Source organism: Martes martes, assembly GCF_963455335.1.
Source record: "Martes martes genome assembly, chromosome: X".
Lineage (NCBI taxonomy): Eukaryota > Metazoa > Chordata > Mammalia > Carnivora > Mustelidae > Martes > Martes martes.
In genome coordinates this window covers 26,703,543-26,725,970 of record NC_137897.1, presented here as the reverse complement: position 1 = coordinate 26,725,970, position 22,428 = coordinate 26,703,543, and the positions used below count along the sequence as shown (strand labels likewise).

General features: G+C 37.0%; 1 protein-coding gene across 2 annotated transcripts in view; it reads left to right on the top strand.

The window, feature by feature from the left end:
• Positions 1 to 22,428, top strand: part of DMD (dystrophin) — a 2,068,501-nt gene that overhangs the window by 784,362 nt on the left and 1,261,711 nt on the right. For both annotated transcript variants that reach the window (XM_080795194.1, XM_080795193.1), the window contains exon 30: positions 12,523 to 12,684. In XM_080795194.1, coding sequence (XP_080651320.1) covers positions 12,523 to 12,684 — 162 coding nt within the window. The remainder of the gene's footprint in view (positions 1 to 12,522; positions 12,685 to 22,428) is intronic.

Sequence of the window (22,428 nt, the reverse complement as noted above, 5' to 3'; positions counted from 1 at the left end):
AACATAAAATACTATTCTCAAGTAGGTCCATTTAGATCATCCATCTTCTTTTTACCACTCTCGCTTCTTTTAAAGCTACTTTCTTTTCAAGCCACCTCACAGACTCTTTGGTTTGAATGATCAAAACTGTTCTTTAATATTCAGGCAAGTCTGCCCTGAAATTACTTGTCCATTTTTTTTAAAGAAGGAAATGGGAGAGGGACATTCAAGAACATTTTTTTTTTTTTTGCAAGGTACTCTGGTATCTCAGGGTAATTCATGTATGGAGTGAGGAACAAAAATATTTTCAATTTCATCAAGCTGTTTTTTAAGTCAGAGGAAAGTAAATATTCACCAGAAAGTTTCCTTCAAGGATCCAATAAAGTTGGAGAATTGCTTTACTGCCTCTACCTTACCAAGTTGCCTATCTGCATTGAGAAAGGGCTAATTGAATAGTACTCTGTCCTTTGTTCTTTTTTGTTGTGACCCTAATTAATTGCATTTAAGTATTATTATGTAATTCTTATTGCATCGTTTCTTACAAATTTCATTCTTGATAATTCATTTCAAATTTGTGAAATCATCAAAATGACACAGATGGAATAGTGTAGGAACTTTAATCTATGCATAGTCCCTCCCTGTGCCCTTTGATTTTCTAATCAGTAGAATTTGACTGAGACTGGGAACAGCATTTTGAAAATTTGCTGTAAAATCTGATGATTATTTAGGTTTGAGAACTCTGGACTTGACCCTTACCTGAGCATGAATTGTTTAAGGCAGTCCCCTTTGCTAAGGTGCCCTATGTCTCAGATTCATTCCTAACATGGACCATGAATTTTTTTCATCTCCATCTGCTGTTCATTAGAGCTGAGTGATCTCTTTATTTCAGAGATGAAGCTCATTTTCAACTCCTGAACAATTAAACCAAGAATGAGAAAAGAGAGGGCATCTGGGTGGCTGTCAGTTAAGTGTCTGCCTTCAGCTCAGGTCATGATTCTAGGGTCCTGGGATGGAGCCCTACATGGGGCTCCCTGCTCAGTGGGGAGTCTGCTCCTCCCTCTCCCTCTACCCCTCCCTGCACTTGTGTGGGCACTCTCTCTCTACCCTCAAATAAAAAGAATCTTAAAAACAAATAAACAAACAAACAAAGGGGAAAACATTAGTTCTCCTTCAAGTCTACATTTCCCTGCTGGAGTAGAATGACTGCTTTCTAGGATGCCACAGCAAACTGGTGATGGCATGGAAAGTGCATTGCTCTGTTCCCCTATATGCTACACTTCTCTTCTGCCTAGACCAAAGTCTAAATGGAACAGACATTCCCTGTGAGACCAGTTTGGAAGACACTACAAAGTCCTGCCTGGCTGTGATAGATATTGTCTGTAACTTAATCTTTAGCTGTATCTGATTTATGACAAGTACAAGAATGCTACAAGTGAGTGTCTACCACCTGATGCCTGGTTGCTCCTTTCTCACTTAATACAGCCCCAGCACAATGGGTTTCATGTCCAGATGATGGTAAGGTGCCACTGGGGAGAGGAGGTAGAGGTAAGAGGAGGTTGGAAAACAGTTTATGTCTCTTTCAGTCAGCTTAATATCTCACAAGAGCATTCAGTGACAGATGACCCTGGTCTCTAACGAAGAATCGAGTACAATGAACCTCTCTGCCAGTGTTTATCTGTTCCCCATGCTTACATCCACACACATGAGTCTTCTTTCGGTTCTCCCAGCATATTGCTCGGGAATTGCACAACATATTTGGCAAGCAAAAGGAAAAGCAGCTGTTCACTGCCTCTTGTTCCTGCTGTTCAAGGTGCACATCCCAGCCAAATGAATCCTATCAGAGCCAAAGACCCTGGCAGTAATTCCTTGCTACAAATCTGTAGTCTTGTCTATCTTGGCTACATGGAGAACAACAAATCTGAAAGCCTGGTAATAACCTGAGGATAAAATAGCGCTCGGCACAGCTACTCAGCTAGATCTGAGGAATTTTTCAGTGTGGTGTGGACAAGTGGGGTGACAGGAAGCCCTAAACACACTCTGTCTTGCACTTCACCTTCTTCAGAACCGTGGTGATCATCTGGAGTATTTGTGATAAATAAATATTGTTAATCATCATGCATATGGAGAGGATGAAAAAGGATCATCCCAGGAGAGAAATCTTCCGTTTTCTTAGATACCTCTTCTAGTCAGCAGCCTGACTTAAAATTGAACTCTACTGATGATTGACCATACAGGTCAACAGAGTCTAGAGCATTTTATTTCAAGAGAACCTGAACACTAACCTAAGACCATTATGGGCCTCCTTTACAGTAAAAGGAATCCTTCATAGATGTCTAATGTACATCAGGAAAGAACCATTTCAGATTATTGGGACCACAATTGAGACTACCTGATGGAAGACCGAAATCTGTTTTATAGGCAGTCCTTCTGGCCATCCTTAGCTGGTCTGTAAAAGGTAGTGTGACAGAAGTGCTTCTCACACATCATCTCAAGTCCAGGAAGCCAGAAACCCCATGTCTACTCAATATCCTGAGGGTCTGAATTCCCAATTGGAGAAATTGACTAGCACCAAAAAGTCTTCCACTCTGAGACCTCTGTCACATTGCTGTGTTGGCAGGAGATTACTGCCCTTATGTAAGGAGCACCAAATGGCATGTCATTCAATGACAAGTTGACACAGCTACCAGTCTATCTACAGTTGGTCTCACTAGATTCTACCTCACTAGAGGCCTTTACTTGTGTGGTGACCTGAATACCTCAGCTTGGAAGCATCACCTACAGTTGTTTTTTTGTTTTGTTTTTGTTTTTTAATTGTGGAACCTTGCCTTTTCTCTGCCTGTACTTGAATTAGGAAAAAGCCACTGCATCTTTGCCTTTCTGGGATAATAGAAGCAATTGTCAGAAATCAACTGAGTTTCTCACTAGCTACATTCTGACTTGTGTTTCTGACCTCTACTTATTGCTTCATTCTACAATTTGATCTTACCCCAAGATTTGCATTTTTACTCTTACCTAGACTCTGTGTGTTACTTATATGTGTGTGGTCTCAATCCTAACCCAATTTATCCCTAGACTCCAGTTCTGTCTCACTCTTCTGTATCAGGCACAATAGTCTATGAGGTTTTAATTATTTATAATGTCAATAAATTATTAATTGCCTAAATTTAGAGTTTCATATTATGAGCACATGTGCAATCAGAGAGCACCTCGCCATTACTCCAGAGAAGCTTTACTGACCAGGCAGGTCTCTGAAGTTACCTTGAGAATGCTGGGAGAAGATGAACTCTGTAGATGCCTTTCAGATTTACCGTATTATACTTCCAGCACTTCCTTTCCAAAGCTGAAATAATGCATTGGTTTTCTCCTGTCAGAGCGGAAGACCAGTTTCATTTGTCTACCCATGAAGATGAATGGATGCAGCAAAAATCCAGAAATGTCTAAGATACATTACTGTACAGCTCACTGACCATTCTGTCAATGCTTTACTTGAAAGTGATGGCTATCTGATGTCAAGTTCCATTGATAAAGTGATTCCCAAACGTTGCTTTCGAGTGTGCTTCCTTCAGAGGTCACAGAAAAACTTCAATGACCTGCAGAGATCTGAAACAGATGAAGTTCCCACTAAACATGACCCCAGTGGTTTTAACATTTATAATCTTTTCCTGTAAAGGAAATCATAGACAGCTCTATGCACGTGGTTTTTGGATTTTTCTGTACTGTGGTTTTAAACCAAGTAACCTTAAAAAAAAAACAAATCCAGATAACCCTTATAAATGAAGCAACATTCCTTTATATTTGAAGAATATGTATACGAAGACTTGTGTAATTATTGTAATTATTTGTAGCCTATCATGTATGCTAGCAAACATGCCACAAAAGCTAATTGTGCCAGAATTCCCCACAAGAATTATATCTAGAGTGGCTTAAATCAACACAGTTTTTGATTTTGGGATTTTTTTTCTTTTTTTTGGTATTTCTTGTCTAAGAACACTGAACTCTACTGATGGTTGACCATGCAGGTCAATTCTTTCTTTAGGAAAAAGTAGGACTGATTTGAAAAGAAACAAAATAGGCAACAAAGTGAAGCTTTTGATGGTTGCTGAGGCAGTGAGTTCCTGTAAGTTGTCCTTCCTGCTATAAATTATCTTCTCCCCCCTCCACTTTATTTTTTAAATCTCCATTTTCCTCCTTTTATTTTTAAAATCTCCATGATTCCTTTTGAAAAGCATTTCCTCAGTCTGCTGAAAGCATACCTAACCATCTAGAAATGTTATATGCAACTCTGTAAGGATCTATTATTTTCCTTTCACCATACAAAATCATGAAATTTTTTTTTTTCTCATCAACCCTAAACAGGTCTGAGTCTATAATGAGGTCCAAGGTGTTCCTCAAATTTAACTTTCCTTGAGAATGTTCTCCTGTCAGTTCTAAACAACTAAAAGTTGAGAGAATGTGTTTTTGAGACAAATGGAACATTCCTTGTGCTCCTTAAATAATTCCTGACATTTTCATGTCTTGCCATGTCTCCTTAAAGACCTTCAAATTATCCTTCAGAAAGTTTAACAGGCAATTCACTGAAATTATACATCAGTTGGGAAAGTGTTTCATTTGATAGCAACAATAGTCCATACTTAGAACCTTGCTAGATAGATATAAAATGTGCAATCTGCTGGCTGTTGTATAAGCCAATGGCATTGCTGTATCTTTATAAGCCTTCTAATCATGCCATGCTACCATAATTCTCAGTGTTTCAAAGATAGTCCCTAGGTCCTTCATTATCTATCTCTTCACACCTTCCAGAAACCATTTCCTACCTTTCCCTGGGCCACATTCCAACTGTGCCTCATATCCATATTTTTTTCTCTGCCTCTACCTCAGTTTATCAAGCACTGAATTCATTGGCCATGACAGTAGTTTGCTGTATAGTTTGAACCAAGTAGGACAGAAACATGAAATATTTTGCTTCAAACTGATGGTTGTTTCCTCTTTCTTACTGGCATCCTGAATAGATCCCATTGTTTTCCAGGCTCTGTGAAATTAAAAAGTTAAAGCCAGCTTAGTGCAGCTTAAAATTTCAATCTCTTGGGGCACCTGGGTGGCTCAGTACGTTAAGCTTCTGCCTTCAGCTCAGGATATGATCTCAGGGTCCTGGGATCGAGCCCTGCATTGGGCTCTCTGCTCAGCAGGGAGGCTGCTCCCCTCTCCCCGTCTCTACCTGCCTCTCTGCCCACTTGTGATCTCTCTGTCAAATAAATAAATAAAATCTTTTAAAAATTTTTCAATCTCCTATTCAGCTTCCTATTCTACTGTTGAGCTTAAACCATGACCTAAGTGACCTGCAATAAAAGGGGAGAATGACCAGTTTCCTCTATACCACCATCAATTTTCCTTACCGATTCTGGGTCCCATTGTTCACCACTGGCCTGAGAAGTAGGAATGAAGGAAACTCAGCATATGTCTCTTATTAACTAGGATCTTCATAGTGTTCATGTATTTTATATAACAAGGAAACAAACATTGACTTTTTGGAGGGTGTAAGTGTAGGCTCTTTAAGTGGTCTTTTAAAAGCTCTTCTGTCTTCCAAATACTCTAACAAGGGAAACATGCCTAGTGACAATATCTTCAGGCCTCTTCATCATGGAGTACTCTTGCTGCTAGCAGTGTTTGTGCTAGACAACTCAAACATGGTTGCCTTTTTCAGTGTCTACTTGACCTATGGAAATGCTGCACCAAGCTTTAGGAGCTACAGGCTACTCCCTCTCTTCACTCTGCCGTCATTTCCAATTTCTTTTCTTTTATTATACTTTGGTAGGCATAGAAAGCAAATAGAGCATTCAACTGCATAAGCAGAGTCCAAGTTGGTAATTAGATGCCACCCCTATCTACTTAGAACTCCCAGACTCTACAAGTGATAGTGTTGGAACTTCCCTTCACTTGCTTAGGGCAGAATGATTGAAGTACCACTTTTCATTCCTCACTGATCAGTAAATGGAAGATGCCATCGCACTGGGCCATGGATTCAGCCTGATGGTGATTCTTTTCAAACTCTTCATGGAGTTTTAGAGTAAGTAAGCTTGCTGGAGTATGAAGGAAGAGCCAGTTTTCCCACCATCAGTAAAGTTTTTAGAAAAGGCTTATTATTTCCATCTCTTAGAATGAGAGGAACTTAGGACTCAGTGTTTTCAGTTCAAGACTAAGAATAGTTTATGAGTCACGTAAGAGTTAGGAGGAAACAGCTAATCAAAATGGGTGAAAGGACAAGGGAGATACAGGCTTTCCGTTGTGCCATAAATAAGTCTTGGGAATGGAAGGTACAGCATAGGAAATATAGTCAGTGGTATTATAGTAGTGTTGTATGGTAGCAGATGGTAGCTACACTTGGGGGGAAAATAGCATAACGTAAGTACAGACTTGTCGAATCACTTTGTTGTACCCCTGAAACTAAAGTAACATAGTGTGTGAACTGTACTTCAATAAAAAATGCTCTCAAATAATTCAAAATAATTCAGTCAAAATGAGTATTCTTATTTAGTATTTGAACAAATTACAACCTCTTGATAGGTGATAAAGGCAAGCTAAAAGGAAGTAGTTGCATTAATTTACTGGCCCACTGAAATTGAGACTCTAGAATAATAGAACTTTTTGGTGAAGGGCAGTCTGTGTGCACAGTGAGGTGGGGCTGTTAAATAAATGCAGATTAGCGGGTTCTCTTTGGTCTCCATGTTAATTTCTCAAGAGCCACAGGAGTAGGATTTGGTTTTAGCACATGTCTTACAGGACTCCCACCCTCCACCCACTGCCCATGAGAACAGTGCTTACCTCGTTATTGTTCTATTTTGTGCAAGGTGGTGGTATTTAAAGTGGGGCCAATTCATGCTCTCCCCGAAGCAGAAACTGCAAAAATTTGTAACTACTTTACTTGCATCCGAATTTGAGAAATAGTTTTCTTGAGTTCATCCACTATTACTAAAATCACTCAAAGAAATGAAGCCTAATTGAACAATGGTTACCCTATTTCATTGCTTAGGGTAAAGAAGCTAAGACAATGATGAAAGTCAAACTATTTTACATGTCTAGTATCAATGACAAATATTTATAAACAATAAATAAATAATTATTTTACTACAAGGTGATCATAAGCCATATTCCATTTTTTAAATGAACTGACATTTCCTTTGTCCTAGAAATTTTAATGAACACAATTTAGAGAATCCCTAGGTAATTCCTTGTCACAGAGCCTGAATATTTTTGTTTGTGTCTGTGTTTGTTACCATAAATTGCAGCAGAATGGGCAAGAATCTGCAATTATTGAGAAAATCCATAGTCCAGACTTCTGAAAAGCCAAATGTCTCTCAAAATCTCAGCTCACTAAAAAGAAGCCCTTTTTTTAAAGCTAGGGCTAATGAAAGGGTAAATTTTACAATGTTAAGCCTGGATCTTTTATGCAATTTACAAAGCAAAACTGAGAGCTCCCTTGGCCTGGCACATAGTAAGCAACCAAGGAATATTTATCACATAATTGGATTAAAAAAAAGTTTGTAAAGATACTAAGACATTAAAGTGCATCTTTTGCACATTCATGCTGTCCATTCTGCAAGACTCATATCACTCTTACAGCCCTTCACAAGGGACTCCACAGCAAAGGGCATCCTGAAGAGATCCTCCTCCACAATTAGATCCAGGCATCAGAAGTCTTTCCCCAGCTTTTTTCCAGAAAGCAAAAGCAAATAAAGTAAAACAATCACACACACTTCTTTTTTTTAAAGATTTTATTTATTTATTTGACAGAGAGAGATAGATCACAAGTAGGCAGAGAAGCAGGCAAAGAGAGAGGGGAAACAGGCTCCCCACTGAGCAGAGAGCCCGATGCGGGGCTCGATCCCAGGACCCTGAGATCATGACCCAGGCCAAAGGCAGAGGCTTAACCCACTGAGCCACCCAGGCACCCCCAATCACACACACTTCTCAAAGAAGAAACAAGGGGTGCCTGGGTGGCTCAGTGGGTTAAGCCTGTGCCTTTGGCTCAGGTCATGATCTCAGGGTCCTGGGATCAAGCCAGGCATCAGGCTTTCTGCTCAGCGGGGAGCCTTCTTCCCCCTCTGTCTCTCTGCCTGCCTCTCTGCCTGCTTGTGATCTCTGTAAAAGTTATTGGGATAATATGTGAAATTTTTTTTTTCCATTTTTAAGCCTGCATTAATATTTAAGTATGTTTATTTTGGTTTAAATTCCCACTTCTTATTTCACATGAGAAATTTATTTACCAGAATGAAAAATTCATTCTTCCACAGTTTCTTAGCCATATGCTCTCTGATTTAAGTGTTAGTAATATTGGGGCACAAAGGTTATTATTTAAAAAAAATAGAAATGTGAAAAACAAGTAATTTGCTGTAGAGACAACTATCCATTGCTAACAAAAATCATTCAGTTTCTGATTTTATACTCTAGAGTACTTTGAGGAAATAATAATAAATTTCCATGTATGTTGATTATTTTAACTTAGTTTTCCTTGAATTTTTCTGAAAACCATAATAAAGTTTTTTTTCATTATGCTTTTTCCTTGGTAGCCATTATTAGGATTCCCTTTTTTACTTTTGTATTTTTGTTGTTGGTGGCCAGCCTCTCAATATTATTGTAACTCTCCTCATATTTGCTCTTTTTGTCTAGTTATATGATTCATCTTACTGATAAAAGAGTTAGCTGAATACATGGTATAACATTTTAAAATAAGAGTTAAACTGTAATCTGGACCAGCAACGAAAATCCGAGTCTGAGTTAGAACTGCCTACCAACTCTGTTCAGTGAGATAGCACAGGTCAAGGGGCCAGAGGGTCCTAGAGAACCCACAGGCCTGGCCCCCCCATCAGGATTTGCCTAACAAGATGTTTAGAAATAGAAGACAGCTTACACCATGATTAGTTCAAAGAGTTCTGCAAGCTAAGATTGACATCAGGTCTTTTCATTCCCTGAGATAATAAAAAAATCCATGTATTGGTCTTTCTTATTGACTGTCAGGCCAAGCAAAAAATCAACCTACCTATATGGACATTGGGGAGGGTATGTGCTATGATGAGTGCTGTGAAATGTGTAAACCTGGCGATTCACAGACCTGTACCCCTGGGAATAAAAATATATTATATGTTTATTAAAATAAAAAAAATTAAAAATTAAAAAAAAATCAACCTACCTGTCAACTCTGACATCAACTCTTAGGTCATTTCATTTCTTTCAATCCATAGAGTCTCGTGAATAGAAAAGGTTAGATTTCTAAGTATAATTTTGAGGCTAGATATGTGGTTTAACATTATGCTGTATTATTTCCTATTCAATTATATTAAAATTCTACAGGTGTGCACAGGACAGTAGGCTATTTTTCCCTTTAGCCAGATAATGGACCAGATTTAAACAATGCCTGAGTAGGCAATTACTACATGCTGTGATTGGAAGGTTTCTCCAGCCACCTGTCACAATGGTAAAATTTTATCATTAGGGATTCATTTCTCTGGAGAAAGTCTGGCTAGGCTACAGACATTCTCTTGTACAATACAGACAATTCTGATTATAGCCATAAGCACTGTTAACTGAATTATGATGTGATGTAACTTCTCATTGAAGTTTTTTTTTTTTTTAATTTTTTATTTCTTTTCAGCGTAACAGTATTCATTGTTTTTGCACCACACCCAGTGCTCCATGCAATCCGTGCCCTCCCTAATACCCACCATCTGGTTCCCCCAACCACCTACCCCCTGCCCCTTCAAAACCCTCAGGTTGTTTTTCAGAGTCCACAGTCTCTCATGGTTCACCTCCCCTTCCAATTTTCCTCAACTCCCTTCTCCTCTCATTGAAGTTTTGACTGAAGAAAGGGGAAACCATATTTGAATTAGATTACAGGCCAAGGTCTTGGTCACTGATTTGAATCGAGTATTTTACTAGAAGTAGACTAAAGTTTCCTGTAAGTAATATTCCATCCTATTCTGATACTTTTATTTTTTAAATTTTTTCCCTATTCTGATACTTTTAATTCCAAGCACACATACACAACACACCAAAATAAAACAAAAACACTGAAATTTAAAAAAAAAAAGGCCCAAACAGGGAAGACTTTACTCCAAAGGATGTGTCTGAGTGATGATGACCTTTTTCCCAGTTTCTTTTCTGAATTCAGTTTTTTGACTTCTTGAATGCTACTCTGTTTTCCTCACTAAAAAGCTTTGTTACACCATTCATTCAGTCATGAACAAAAGTATTGGTTTCTTTTTGTAGGATCTGGTATTGAGCAATGAACAAGACATCCATAGTCTCTAATCTCATTGGCACTTAAAGTCTGAAATAGAGGAAAAAAAAATGGGAAATTGCAATATGATGTGATACATAGTGAGCCAGAAATACAAAGTATAAGAGAGAACATAGGGTGTCAGGAACAGCCACCTGGTGAGGGAGATATCCACATTTCTAAGGTAAGAGCTAAAGGATAAATGTAAACTAGCCAATTAAAGGAAGTTGGGGTGGAATTGTTCGAGGAAAAAGGAGTAGCATGTTTAAGGCCAAGTATCAAGAGGGACATAGTGTATACTGGGGGATGAAAAATAAAATTTCTCAGTAGCTAGAGCAAGGACTATGTCTAGCAGGGACTATGAAGGAATTTTAAAGCCATATTAAAGAGCATTTCATCTATCCTCAGGAAAATAAATACTCACTACAGGAATTTAAGCAGGTAGCCATCATTTCAAAGAACACACTATAGCTCTGTTGCAGATGGGTAATGATAGGGTAGGATACCAGCCAAGAACCTGTACTGTATTTGAGGCAAGGGCTGGCAATTGCCCCAAGTAATGACAGTAGATAGGGGGAGAAGAGGACAGAATCAAGAAATATTAGGAGGTAGAAGAAAGGATTGGGAATTGATTGCCTGGTTTAACACAAAATGATGAAGGACATGATAGAGGAAGAGGAAATATCCAGAATCATGCCTAATAAAGGCAGTGAATAATTGCCAGTCACTGAAGTAGGGAAAAAAACAAAAAATAAAAAACAGAGCAAGAGCAAAAGCAAGTTGGGGAAATGGAAAGTAGATGAGAAGGGGGCCCAAAATGTGTCCATATTTGGTCATGCTATTGTTTTGGTTGCTGTGGATGTCCAAATAGAATTGTCAAATAGGGCGATATATATTCACTTACGGAGATCGAGGCAGAAATCTGGACCAGAGGCAGAGTTGAGCGTTGTGAGGGAAAAAGACCTAACTGAACTTGGAGGTGTGGGTGGAATGAAAAGAAAGGAAAACCCAAGGCAAAATCCTGAGCAAGATTTACAATCCAGGTAGAAATACTAAGAATGCCCTCCCACTCATTTTGTAGTGCAAGAATTGCAACTCTTTTAGCTTTAGTCATAGTTGAGTAATGCTGTGTTCCAAGCTGGCTTCATTAAAGAATAATGACATTTCTAATACATTTTAAGCTAAAGAACCCACTATATATTCTTTTTTTTAAATTTTTTAAAATATTTTTTATTGAAAGAGAGTTGCCATACAGTGTTATGTTAGCTTCAGGTGTAGAGCATATTGATGTGACAACTGTGGATATGACCCTCACAAGCGGGGTCAGTTTTGAAATGCTGCTCATGGTCTTTGCAAAGGATAGTTCTCTCATACCAGATAATCATGTCTACATATCATATAATAAAGAAAGATTCTTGCTGTGATGCATAACTTAAGGGATTCTCAGTAAGTCGCTTGTCCCAGTCCTTGCTTGTAGAACTATTCTTCTAAAGGTGAACAGATCCTTGAAGGGAGACTGTGCAGTCTGCTCAACATGCTATTTATATCTGGAAAGTGTTACATTACCCTAATCATACCTATAGTAACAATCAAGATTAATTGCAGCTATATTAGGATTACTTATTATTTGTTCCACTTCAGCAGTAACACAGATCCAATTGTACCAGTTATTTCCACATTCCAAATTGTGGGAGAAAACAGAGAAAAAAGCCCATGCAAAACGGGAAGAAATCGTATTTAAAATAAATCCATAACCAGATGGTTATCTGAAAATTTCTTTTTGAAAGGAGCTGATTCTGAACAGATTGTGTATGTGTCTCACTGGTGGAAGTGGATTATCCATCTTGAATTGGATTGTGATGACGATGACCCTATTCTAAGTAAACCAAATCTCTTGAACTATATAATGAGATCAGGAGGAACATTCAGCCTGAGAACGACAGATTGCAACGACTGAGATGATTTCACTATGTTTTTTTTTGTTTGTTTGTTTTTTGTTTTTTTTTTCCCAGCCTCTTTTCTTGATATACATAATTCTGTAGTTTTTGTCCTGCAGGGATTCTGGATCCTGTAGTTCTTTGTGCTAATTCTTATTTCTTATTCTTATTTTTGTTTTTTTAAGCAGAGCTGAATGAGTGGCAGGAAGCTACGAAATCTATCTTACAAAAAGGTGATTGTGGCAGTGTAGAATCTTCATTTACTTTGCAGTAGGATTGCAGAAAAACTATGGCGAGTAAACATTGAATCGCTTCCTTCTTCCTTCTTTTCTTTAGGCCGTGAGGAGGCAAAAGTTGCTAGAGCAGAGTATCCAGTCAGCCCAGGAGATTGAAAAATCCTTGCACTTAATTCAGGAGTCCCTCTCCTCCATTGACAAGCAGTTGGCCGCTTATATTGCTGACAAAGTGGACGCAGCTCAGATGCCTCAAGAAGCCCAGGCAAGTAGACTGGGAATGAGATACCGTTACTTGGTGTGTTATTGGAACAGGACATTGCTGAATTTCTAAGTTAAAATTTATTCAACTAGTTGTACAGAGGGTTATCTGATTAACTAATTTGACTGTTTGGAAGTAAGAGGGAAAAAGAGCTCTAGGTTAGTACTCTAAGATTTATATCTCAAAGTATGTAATGGAGGAATTTGAAATAGAGACACTTATAAGGCAGGGCAATTGTGTTTGGAAGTCTGCTGTTAATCAGTATTTTCAAACTATACTTAAGCTAGAGGGAAACCTTAAGAAGGTAAATTGTAAAGAAGGTATTTGTACAGTGCCATTAAAAATGCAGGCTCAAGTATTTTATTATCAGCTCATATTTGTTATTTGGGAATTTTAAGTCTTATGATCTCTATATTGTTCTACATGTGATGTGTGGTAAGTAGTTGATAGCAAACTGAGATGTAAATTTGCATTTATTACAAATAATCATACCACATTTACTCACATGTACTCACACTGTGTTCAGTCCAAATTATGAAATGTGCTAAACCAGTTTTTCGAGAATGAGAGTTAAAATAGTAATGAAAATAAATCTAAGTTGATTTTATACTGAATAAATTGAGGCTATATCTAAATTACCTCTCACTTTGGGAAGTATTTTTTATAATGCTATATTTCTATTTTAAAAAAAAACTTTAAATATATGTAAAGTATCATAGCTATTATTTGTTTCAATATCTTTGGGATTTTCTGAAAGTAAGGTAATAAAACTACTTTTCAAATAATAGGTACAAATTAGGAACCCAGTAACCATGGATAACTCAGAGCAGTATATTAGGATGTGAGGGGCATTAGAAGGTTATCTACCCATCCCAAGGACCCTCTTACCACTAATTGGTGGAGATACCTGAATATTTTCATTTTAAAGTGAATTTTTGGATTAAGTATTGGATTTAGAGATCATGGTTACAGTGCAGTTATAGTGCACTGAATCATAGTTAAATTGGTGCCCAGAGCACCATTGGACACAGTAGCATGAGGTAGTTTACCATATTGTCAAAGTTTGACCAAGAAAGTCCCTGAGAACACGGGGCTGGGTACAGGTGGTTTTGATAGGCTTACAAAGCCCAGAGCACAAGGTTTCCTCATTGACCATTGCAATAGGGAATAAAGAAAGTGTAGTTCATGGGAATCCTGGTGATAGCATCCTTATGATAGTTTTTCAGTGGAACAAGTGTAAATCATAAATGGGAGATGATCACAAACACTGTCGAGGATTTTAAGCTCCCTGGTGTACGCACTTCTTCAAGCTTACATTAGTCCAGTGCTCAACCATTAACTCTTCCTAAGACTGTCCCAATTTGAGTCACACAGAAAACTTCATAGGCAGGCTTTAGAAAAATGCATGACAAGAATGGGAAATTATAATTGAGTTGAGAAGAGCTTCATGATTATAAACTAAAGGCAGAATAGAATTGTTTCTTTTTTTAATTCAGTGACATAAACTTGGCAGAATGTTTGATTAAAGACTGCTCATAAATTTCTGAATATAATTAAGGGAAACTTGGAACAGCATAAATATTAAATATTAAAATTGGACATTTGTACTATAAAATATATAGTTTTTTAAGACTCACAGAATAAAAGTATGAGTAGCAATATGAAAGTATGAGATAGGCAATAGCTATTATTGTCTTAGAAACAAACGGGAACTTTTAGGGAAAAAAAGTAACTTGTTTAATTGAAAAGGTTGCGGACCCTGAGTATTCTCTTTTGTTAAGATAGGAATACAGGATTCCATAAACAAGAATACAACATACTAGTTTTGAATACCATAATATAAAGTGTTTTGTTTGGTTTTGTCAAATAAAAAAGCTCCATTAAAAATGTTTTTAATTACAGCAGTTCAAAATGCTTTCAAATAACAGTACACAAATCAATTAAGACATTTCAAATCTACTTGAAAAAAGGACTTTAGAGCACTAACAAGCTCAAATCCATTTTATGTGCATTTCTTGTTGCACCTGCATTTTCAAGATAATTCTTGACTTTGAATTCCCCTGCTGGTAATATATAATACTGGAAAATGCAGGCCACCCAAAAGCTATCGAAACATTCTTCCCCAAGATTTTCTTTTTTAAGATGACAGCAAGTGAATTGTTTTCTGGAACAGAGTTATCAGGTACTCAGATTTATTTGCTCCAAGGATTACATTTCCTGAAGCTCAATTTGAATCTCTCTCAAAAGAAACAAGTAGAGAGTAAAGAGGTTGTCGGTGAAGTAAGAACATAAGCCAAATTTGTCAGACAAAGAAGCCCTTAAGGGTGTCACCAAAATGACATTTTTAAAGTGTATATCATAGGGGCTAACTTTCGTGGTTTGTACTAAAACAAAACAACTTGTTTCTTTAAATTTCCATCAAGGTTCACTGTTAATTACAAGATTAGGTGGACTTAGCTTTCCCTTTTCAGAAATAGAGTGCTTGTGTTAGTATATCACTGAGAAGCCAGACAAACAAAGCAAATGCCATTACCATATTTGGTCATCTTAAATAATGTGCTCAGATTTCCTGTCACACACTGGCCCCATAGATTTGTGGATGTCTGACTCCACCGTGTGGTGCACTCATAGTTTTGCTTCTAAATTTAAATCTGTTACTAGAGCCTTCTTTTTCTGCCTTTCAAGACAGATTCTCAGGAATAACAAATTCTCAGTATTACGAACATATATGCAATGTGTGTAACTTTCCAACAGGTATGCTCTTATTATTTATAAAAGTAGACGTAGATGAAGATTGTTCCTTGCTTTCCATTTGCCTTTTGTAACTATAGGGCAGAAATGAGTTCCCCACTGCCTCAGCATGTTCATTGATCCGTTCTCTGTTATGATTACAGAACCGGGCCTTCTGATTCTAAATCAGATTAAAAATATTTGCTATTTTATTTAGTAGTATGAGCTCGTAAGGAGTAAAGCCTAACCTTTTAGATAATAAGGCTATATATGTGAGGATATCAGAGCATACAGTGACTGGAGTATTTTATTTCAGTCAGTAATACTTAAACAAACCAAAATCTTAGATCGTATGACCACAGCATCAACTGCCCAACGCCAGGCCATTTAAAGCCAGATTTTTATTAAAGTACAAAATTAAGATAACATCTTACTGATTCACCTAGAATAAAGCAAATGGGAGGAACTCTTGTAGATAGAGAAAATTATCTTCTAGGTACAGAAATCAGAAACTTAAGAACTCTTTTAAAAATAGTATGATTAAAATATAAAAAAACAGTGAGTTTTTCTTTAAGAACAGTTTTTACAGTATAAAATCAAATTATATAACTGCAAAGCAACACATAGCATGAATATAGTTATTTACTCCTTAAGTGTCCTGCAGAACATACTGAAACACAGATTTAGTTTTAGCCCCTACGATCTGGAAGAAAAAACAAAGTTCCCAGGGTGTGTTCCACACCAGTCATGTCAGAATCTCTGGGGGTGGGGGGGGGACTCAGTCGTCAGAATTATTGGAAATTCTCCCTAGTGTTCTCACATGTGGCAAAGGTTGAGAATGACTTTGGAGAGTTCATTCTTGGTCATGGCTGAAATGCTCCACAGTCTTTTTCTCACATCACATTTCTCACCACTCACTCTTTGATATTCACACCTATGACATTGTCAAGATTTCATTGGGAGGGAGTTGGGATGACTTTCTCTTCTATTTTGATTGTCCCCTTACTCTTACGGGAAATGAATGGAGGTAGAAAACATAGTTGAGAATTCCTGCAAAAATGAATTAATTCAGGCAAATAGAATTTTCAGCATGGCTGTTTAAAGACGAATTTGGCTTGGTTTTCTTATTTTCTTCTTCTTTATCCCCTAATTCCACATATCTTAATTTGTCATTCACCTTGGATGTGCCTCTCAGTCATTCTGGGAGCCAAGATAATCATGTGCAAATAACCACCTTAAGGTCTGTGATTCTTAAAATTGCAAAGATATTTCAGTCTACAGCTTTTCTTTCCAGTTATACCAATAATTTCATAATTTTGAAATCTCCAGTATGTAAGAAAAATCCAATGTGGCTACCTATTGAAATGTTCTATATCACAAAATGTTGATGATGTACAGTTTATTATAGAGAATATTACGGTGTCATTAAAATTACCACAAGATGCAGTGGGCTGCCTAGCGGTGATCGCAATAGCTCAACATTCTGTTTCTTTTGTCCTGAAAATTCCCAATCCCATCTTTTGCAACATCATTTCCCACATAGTAGATGTATGTGCATGAGTAGAGGGGAAAAAATTTAAAGCAAATTAGGAAACAAATTATCGTCAAAGGAGAAGTCCTCGTAATAATAGAAAAAGTACTCCTATATTTCGCTCATTAGTCTGGGACTTTCAGGTACCCCAGGTCCACTATAGACTGAATTTCTTCCTTCCATCTCTTTTTCCAATCCATTGGCAGTGTGGCTAAAACTTACTGTCAACAAATAGAAAAGAGGGACCATTTTTTTTTTTTACTAAAGAAAGCTGTTAATTTAAGCTGACTGTATTAGCCACACATCAAAACAATTTGTAATTGAGGTCTTCCTGTGTTTACTGAAGCTAAATCTTACAACTTAGTTTAAATATATTTGGCCATTTTTATTTTTTTTATTAAAGATTTTATTTTTATTTATTTGACAGACAGAGATCACAAGTAGGCAGAGAGGCAGGCAGAGAAAGAGGAGGAAGCAGGCTCCCTGCCTAGCAGAGAGCCTGATGCGGGGCTCGATCCCAGGACCCTGAGATCATGACCTGAGCTGAAGGCAGAAGCTTAACCCACTGAACCTCCCAGGTGCCCCATATTTGGCCATTTTTAAATGTAAGCATTCCAAACTATCAAAATGAGTGGCTTAAAAAATAAAAATCTAAATTCAGATTTTGGTCTATCAGATTAAGCTTATGATTTCATTATAGAATAAAAAAGACTTTTATAGTGTAAATAGGCACATTTGAGTGCTAAACGACTCAGAACAGTCAAACTTTATAACCTACTTCACTGATTTATGAATTAGACAGTATAAGCCCTCATAGCAGAATTCATTCAGGATTTATGTGATAATGGAATAATTTAACCATAGAAAGAGAATATGAAGATTGGGGCGCCTGGGTGGCTCAGTGGATTAAGCCGCTGCCTTCAGCCTCAGGTCATGATCTCAGGGTCCTGGGATCGAGCCCCGCATCTCCCTCAGCATCCCTGCTGAGCAGAGAGCCTCCTTCCCCCTCTCTGCCTGACTCTCTGCCTACTTGTGATCTCTCTCTCTGTCAAGTAAATAAATAAAATCTTTAAAAAAAAAAGAAAGAGAATATTAAGATCTATTATAGACATTTGGGTTCTAATGTTAAACCCCACATAGGTGTGACAGAAGTATTTTCTTTTCTTTTTACTTAGCAATATAAATATGATGTTTAACACAACACGATTAATTTTAAATCATTCTAACATTGCAATGCTACCTGTGTGTGTTACTGTATAGAACTGATTACTCCTGAATTTGTAATGACTGTTCTCATTTCAGTATGTTTAGTAGTGTGGGAAATAATTGCAAGCAAGTACTACAGAAGATACAAAAGATTAGAAATGTACTACACCTCATTGACTATATTTCGAAAAATGGCACAGTATCATGTCCTCACAGGATGTATAATGAAAAAGAAATGGAAGTCTTTCTCATATTATAAATTCAAAATTTACATCTTAATTCTGCAGTTCAGTTACAGCATCCAGTTGTGAAAAACTACACATTCTAAATACAAAAGGTGAAGCTAGCTGTGTCATGCTACAGTTGCGTGAAAACTCTTGAAGCACTGAATATTTTGAGGCAACTTAGATTGGAACTATTTTTTTTTCTGTTTTTTTTTTTCTCATATAAATAGATTTATTCCCAGAATAGCTGTCCATGAAGTTATAAATCTAAAATGCACACCCCGGTAACCCTTGGTATCACATACACTGTTGTAGTTTCCTTGAAGCATTTATGAATATCTGAAACTCCCTTGTTTATTTTTGAATTAGTTTTGTTGTTTTCCCTGTTGACCTCAATTACCTTCCCACCAAAGGTCAGTTTGTAAAAGATCAGGCCTGCCTAGCAGATCTTCAGTAAGTATTTGGTGAATTTATTCAATTCCACAAGGATTTACTACATTTAGTCACTAAATATGTGCCAGACAAATGTGCTAGGAACTATTTTTTTTAAAAAAGTGGACAAGCCCCAAATGGATTTTGCAGTCTTGCCATAAGATAGCAGGAAAGAACCAGTCAAATTTACCATAATCATCAAGAACCATTTTTAAAATGAGACTTAATGGCATCATGACAAAAAAAAAAATAGTAGTGTAACAGTATCTTGTCATAGTACTTTATGATACTGCTAAGTTTGGGAACTTCAGAACACTTTAGAAATACTTTGAGGAGTACACAATAAAATTTTTCATGTGAAAAGAAGTGATTAGTGGAAAGTAAATATTTCAGCCTTTCCAGGTATTTCAGTCTTTTCAAGGTCTGTACCGCGTGAATGATGACTACTTTCAAAGCATCTGCCTTGTTTTCTTTGATCATTACCATAATTTAATGAGGTAGGTAAGTCAAATACTTAAGCTTAAGAAAATATTTGAAGAGGCTAGATTATTGATTAAAGCTGGGGATGGGCGTAGGGAGTTACTGAAAATGGACACACAGGATCATTTGAGGAAGCTATAGAAACGTTCTATAAATCAAATCATGACTAGTGGTTGTGCAACTGTAAATTTACTAAAATTTCTTGAATTGTGCATTTATTGAATTATATGGTAGATAAACTATACCTTGATAAAGCTGATTTTAAAAGAGACTATGTAATAAAGAATATCTCAGATAGTATATTAAAAAGCATTTTCAGGGGCAGCACCTGGTTGGCTTAGTCGGTTAAGTGTCTGCTTCGGCTCAGGTCATGATCCCAAAGTCTTGGGATTGAGCCTCCCTCAGGGTCCCTGCTCAGTGGGGAGTCTGTTTGTCCCATCCCTCTTTGTCTGCTCCTCCCTTGCTCATGCTCTCTCTCACTTGTTATGTCTCCCAAATAAATAAATAAATAAATAAAATCTTTTAAAAAATAAATTCAGATTACCATCAACTTTTTTAGTCCATTGTTTAAATACATAGTCAAGGGTGGGGGCGCCTGGGTGGCTCAATGGGTTAAAGGCCTCTGCCTTCGGCTCAGGTCATGATCCCAGGGTCCTGGGATCGAGCCCTGCAGGTTCTCTGCTCAGCAGGGAGCCTGCTTCCCTTCCTTTCTCTCCACCTGCCTCTCTACCTACTTGTGATCTCTGTCTGTCAAAAAAAAAAAAAAAATCTTAAAAAAAATACATAGTCAAGGGTGAAATGTGAAGTATTTTGTTAAATAACGTGGAATTAACTTAAATGGTGGCTATTTATCATTGACCATCCTGGGGTCCACTGTAAGACCTTACATAGTAATATTATAATGTTTCATTTGTTCATAGTGAGATATATTTAATGAATTCCATTTCTAAAGCATTTTTCACTGAAGCTGGAACTTTACCTCAGATCTGTTTTCCCCACTTTGATAATTAGCTCTTTATCAAGCAAAAAATTAACCTGTAGCCACTACACTTCCTCAAATTTCTTTTTTTTTAAGATTTTATTTATTTATTTGACAGACAGAGATCACAGGTAGGCAGAGAGGCAGGCAGAGAGAGGAGGAAGCAGGCCCCCCGCTGAGCAGAGAGCCAGATGCGGGGCTTGATCCCAGGACCCTGGGATCATGACCTGAGCTGAAGGCAGAGGCTTTAACCCACTGAGCCACCCAGGTGCCCCCTTCCTCAAATTTCTATGCAGTATTCAAATTTCTCCCAAAGTTCTGTCTCTGCACTTACCTAGTTTGAAAAGTAATCATAATTGCTTGAAAATGTAGATTTATAATGGACTGTTCTGTTATCATTACCATCATTATCCCACTGTAACGATGAGTAGCATCATTTTTGAGATGTATTACAAGGAATAATAATTCCTCAGTATTCACATTTTTGGTTTTAAAAGGTTCTGTCCCCAAATTTACTATTAGAGTAGTAGGAGGGGGACAGAAGAAGATGGTCATCAGCTAACTTCTTAAATTTCTTAACACAAAGCTCCACCAAAGTACTTATAATTGAACTAAGTTAGAAGCTAAGTTTATTTTGGTGATACTAAAATGTTTGCCATTATGGCATAAACTTGCACACACATGTATATGTATATGTGTGTATACACACACACACACACACGATTACATTTATGTATGTATTTAGCTTATTAAATATGTACGGGTTTCCAAAGTGCTTCACAGACCTGAAAACAGCCTCTAATTAAGTTGTTATAATACAACAAGCTATTTGGCCTGTTGCATATTTCTGAGAAAAGTGAAAACTTCTCCATCTGATAAAGCTCAATTTATAGGTAACATGCTTTCTATCTTGTCTAACTAACTTATAGGATCTTTCTACAAACAGTAATAAAAAAAAAACAGTGTGAATTTCTTCTTTCTTTTGTACTTATTGAAATATTCAAATGTATATTCTAAAACTTCTCAAAATTCTTTGCCCACTATCATAATTAGTCCACTTTTTTCATATCCCCAGTTGTTTTAAAAGTAGAAATAATCCAGGATCCTTTAGTATACTTTCTTCCTTTAATTTTGTGAGTCCATATTATATGTGGCCATTTCCTCTTCTCGAATGTGCAATTTCAGAATTGTGATTTGTTTTAAAATGAGTAATCTAATAGTGTTACATTTCTTCATTAATTGTCTCGACATGACATCTTCTAATATTTTTTTCTTTCTGAAATGTTTTAGTTATTTTCTCTGGAATCATTTTCTTTATTTGACATCACAAAAGCTCCAACAATCATTTGATAGAAAGTGTCCTTTATTCCATTAAATACTTTCAACAGCTACAGCTTCAATTTGCTTGCCATATTGTCATTAATTTGATACATGAGAATGGTCTGATGAGGTAAATCATGGTGAAAAGTCCTGCTCTCTTCTCAGTTAATGGTTAAGTGCTATATTGGAAATGTCCTTAAAGTTTGATTAATTTTTAGCTGTGTAATTTGCCCTTTACCATCTTTCATGGAAAAATGGTTATTTCTATTTCCATTGTTGTTTCCTACTTTCTGTGTATAGTGCTAGTTATAAACATAAATGCGGTGTTGTTACATGTCTTTTCTTGGGAATGACATGATGTCATAATTTGCTTTATATAACTTTATGAAGAAAAAATAATCTAGTGATCCTGAGAACTCCTAATACAGTGTACGTGGGTGTTCTAAATCAGTAGCCCTGATCTGCTACTTCCTTTCCTTTCATTTTGTTTTTGTTGGAAATCACTGATTTTATATAAATCCAGGCTTACAACTCCACAAGATCAGTTCATTTGTTTTCTTCAAACAGTTCTCACCCATATCCTGGTAGATGTATTATCTTGGATGAAAATAGAACTCAAATTATACAGCTTTTACATCTTTTTTAAAAAAAGATTTTATTTATTTGGACAAAGAGAGATAGAGGGCACAAGCAGGGAGGAAGGGCAGAGGAAGAGGGAGAAACAGATTCCCCACTGAGCAGGGAGCCAGATGTGGGGCTCCATCTCAAGATCTAGGGATCATGACCTGAGTGGAAGGCAGACACTTCACTGATTGAGCTTTTACATCTTTAGATCTTACAGATCT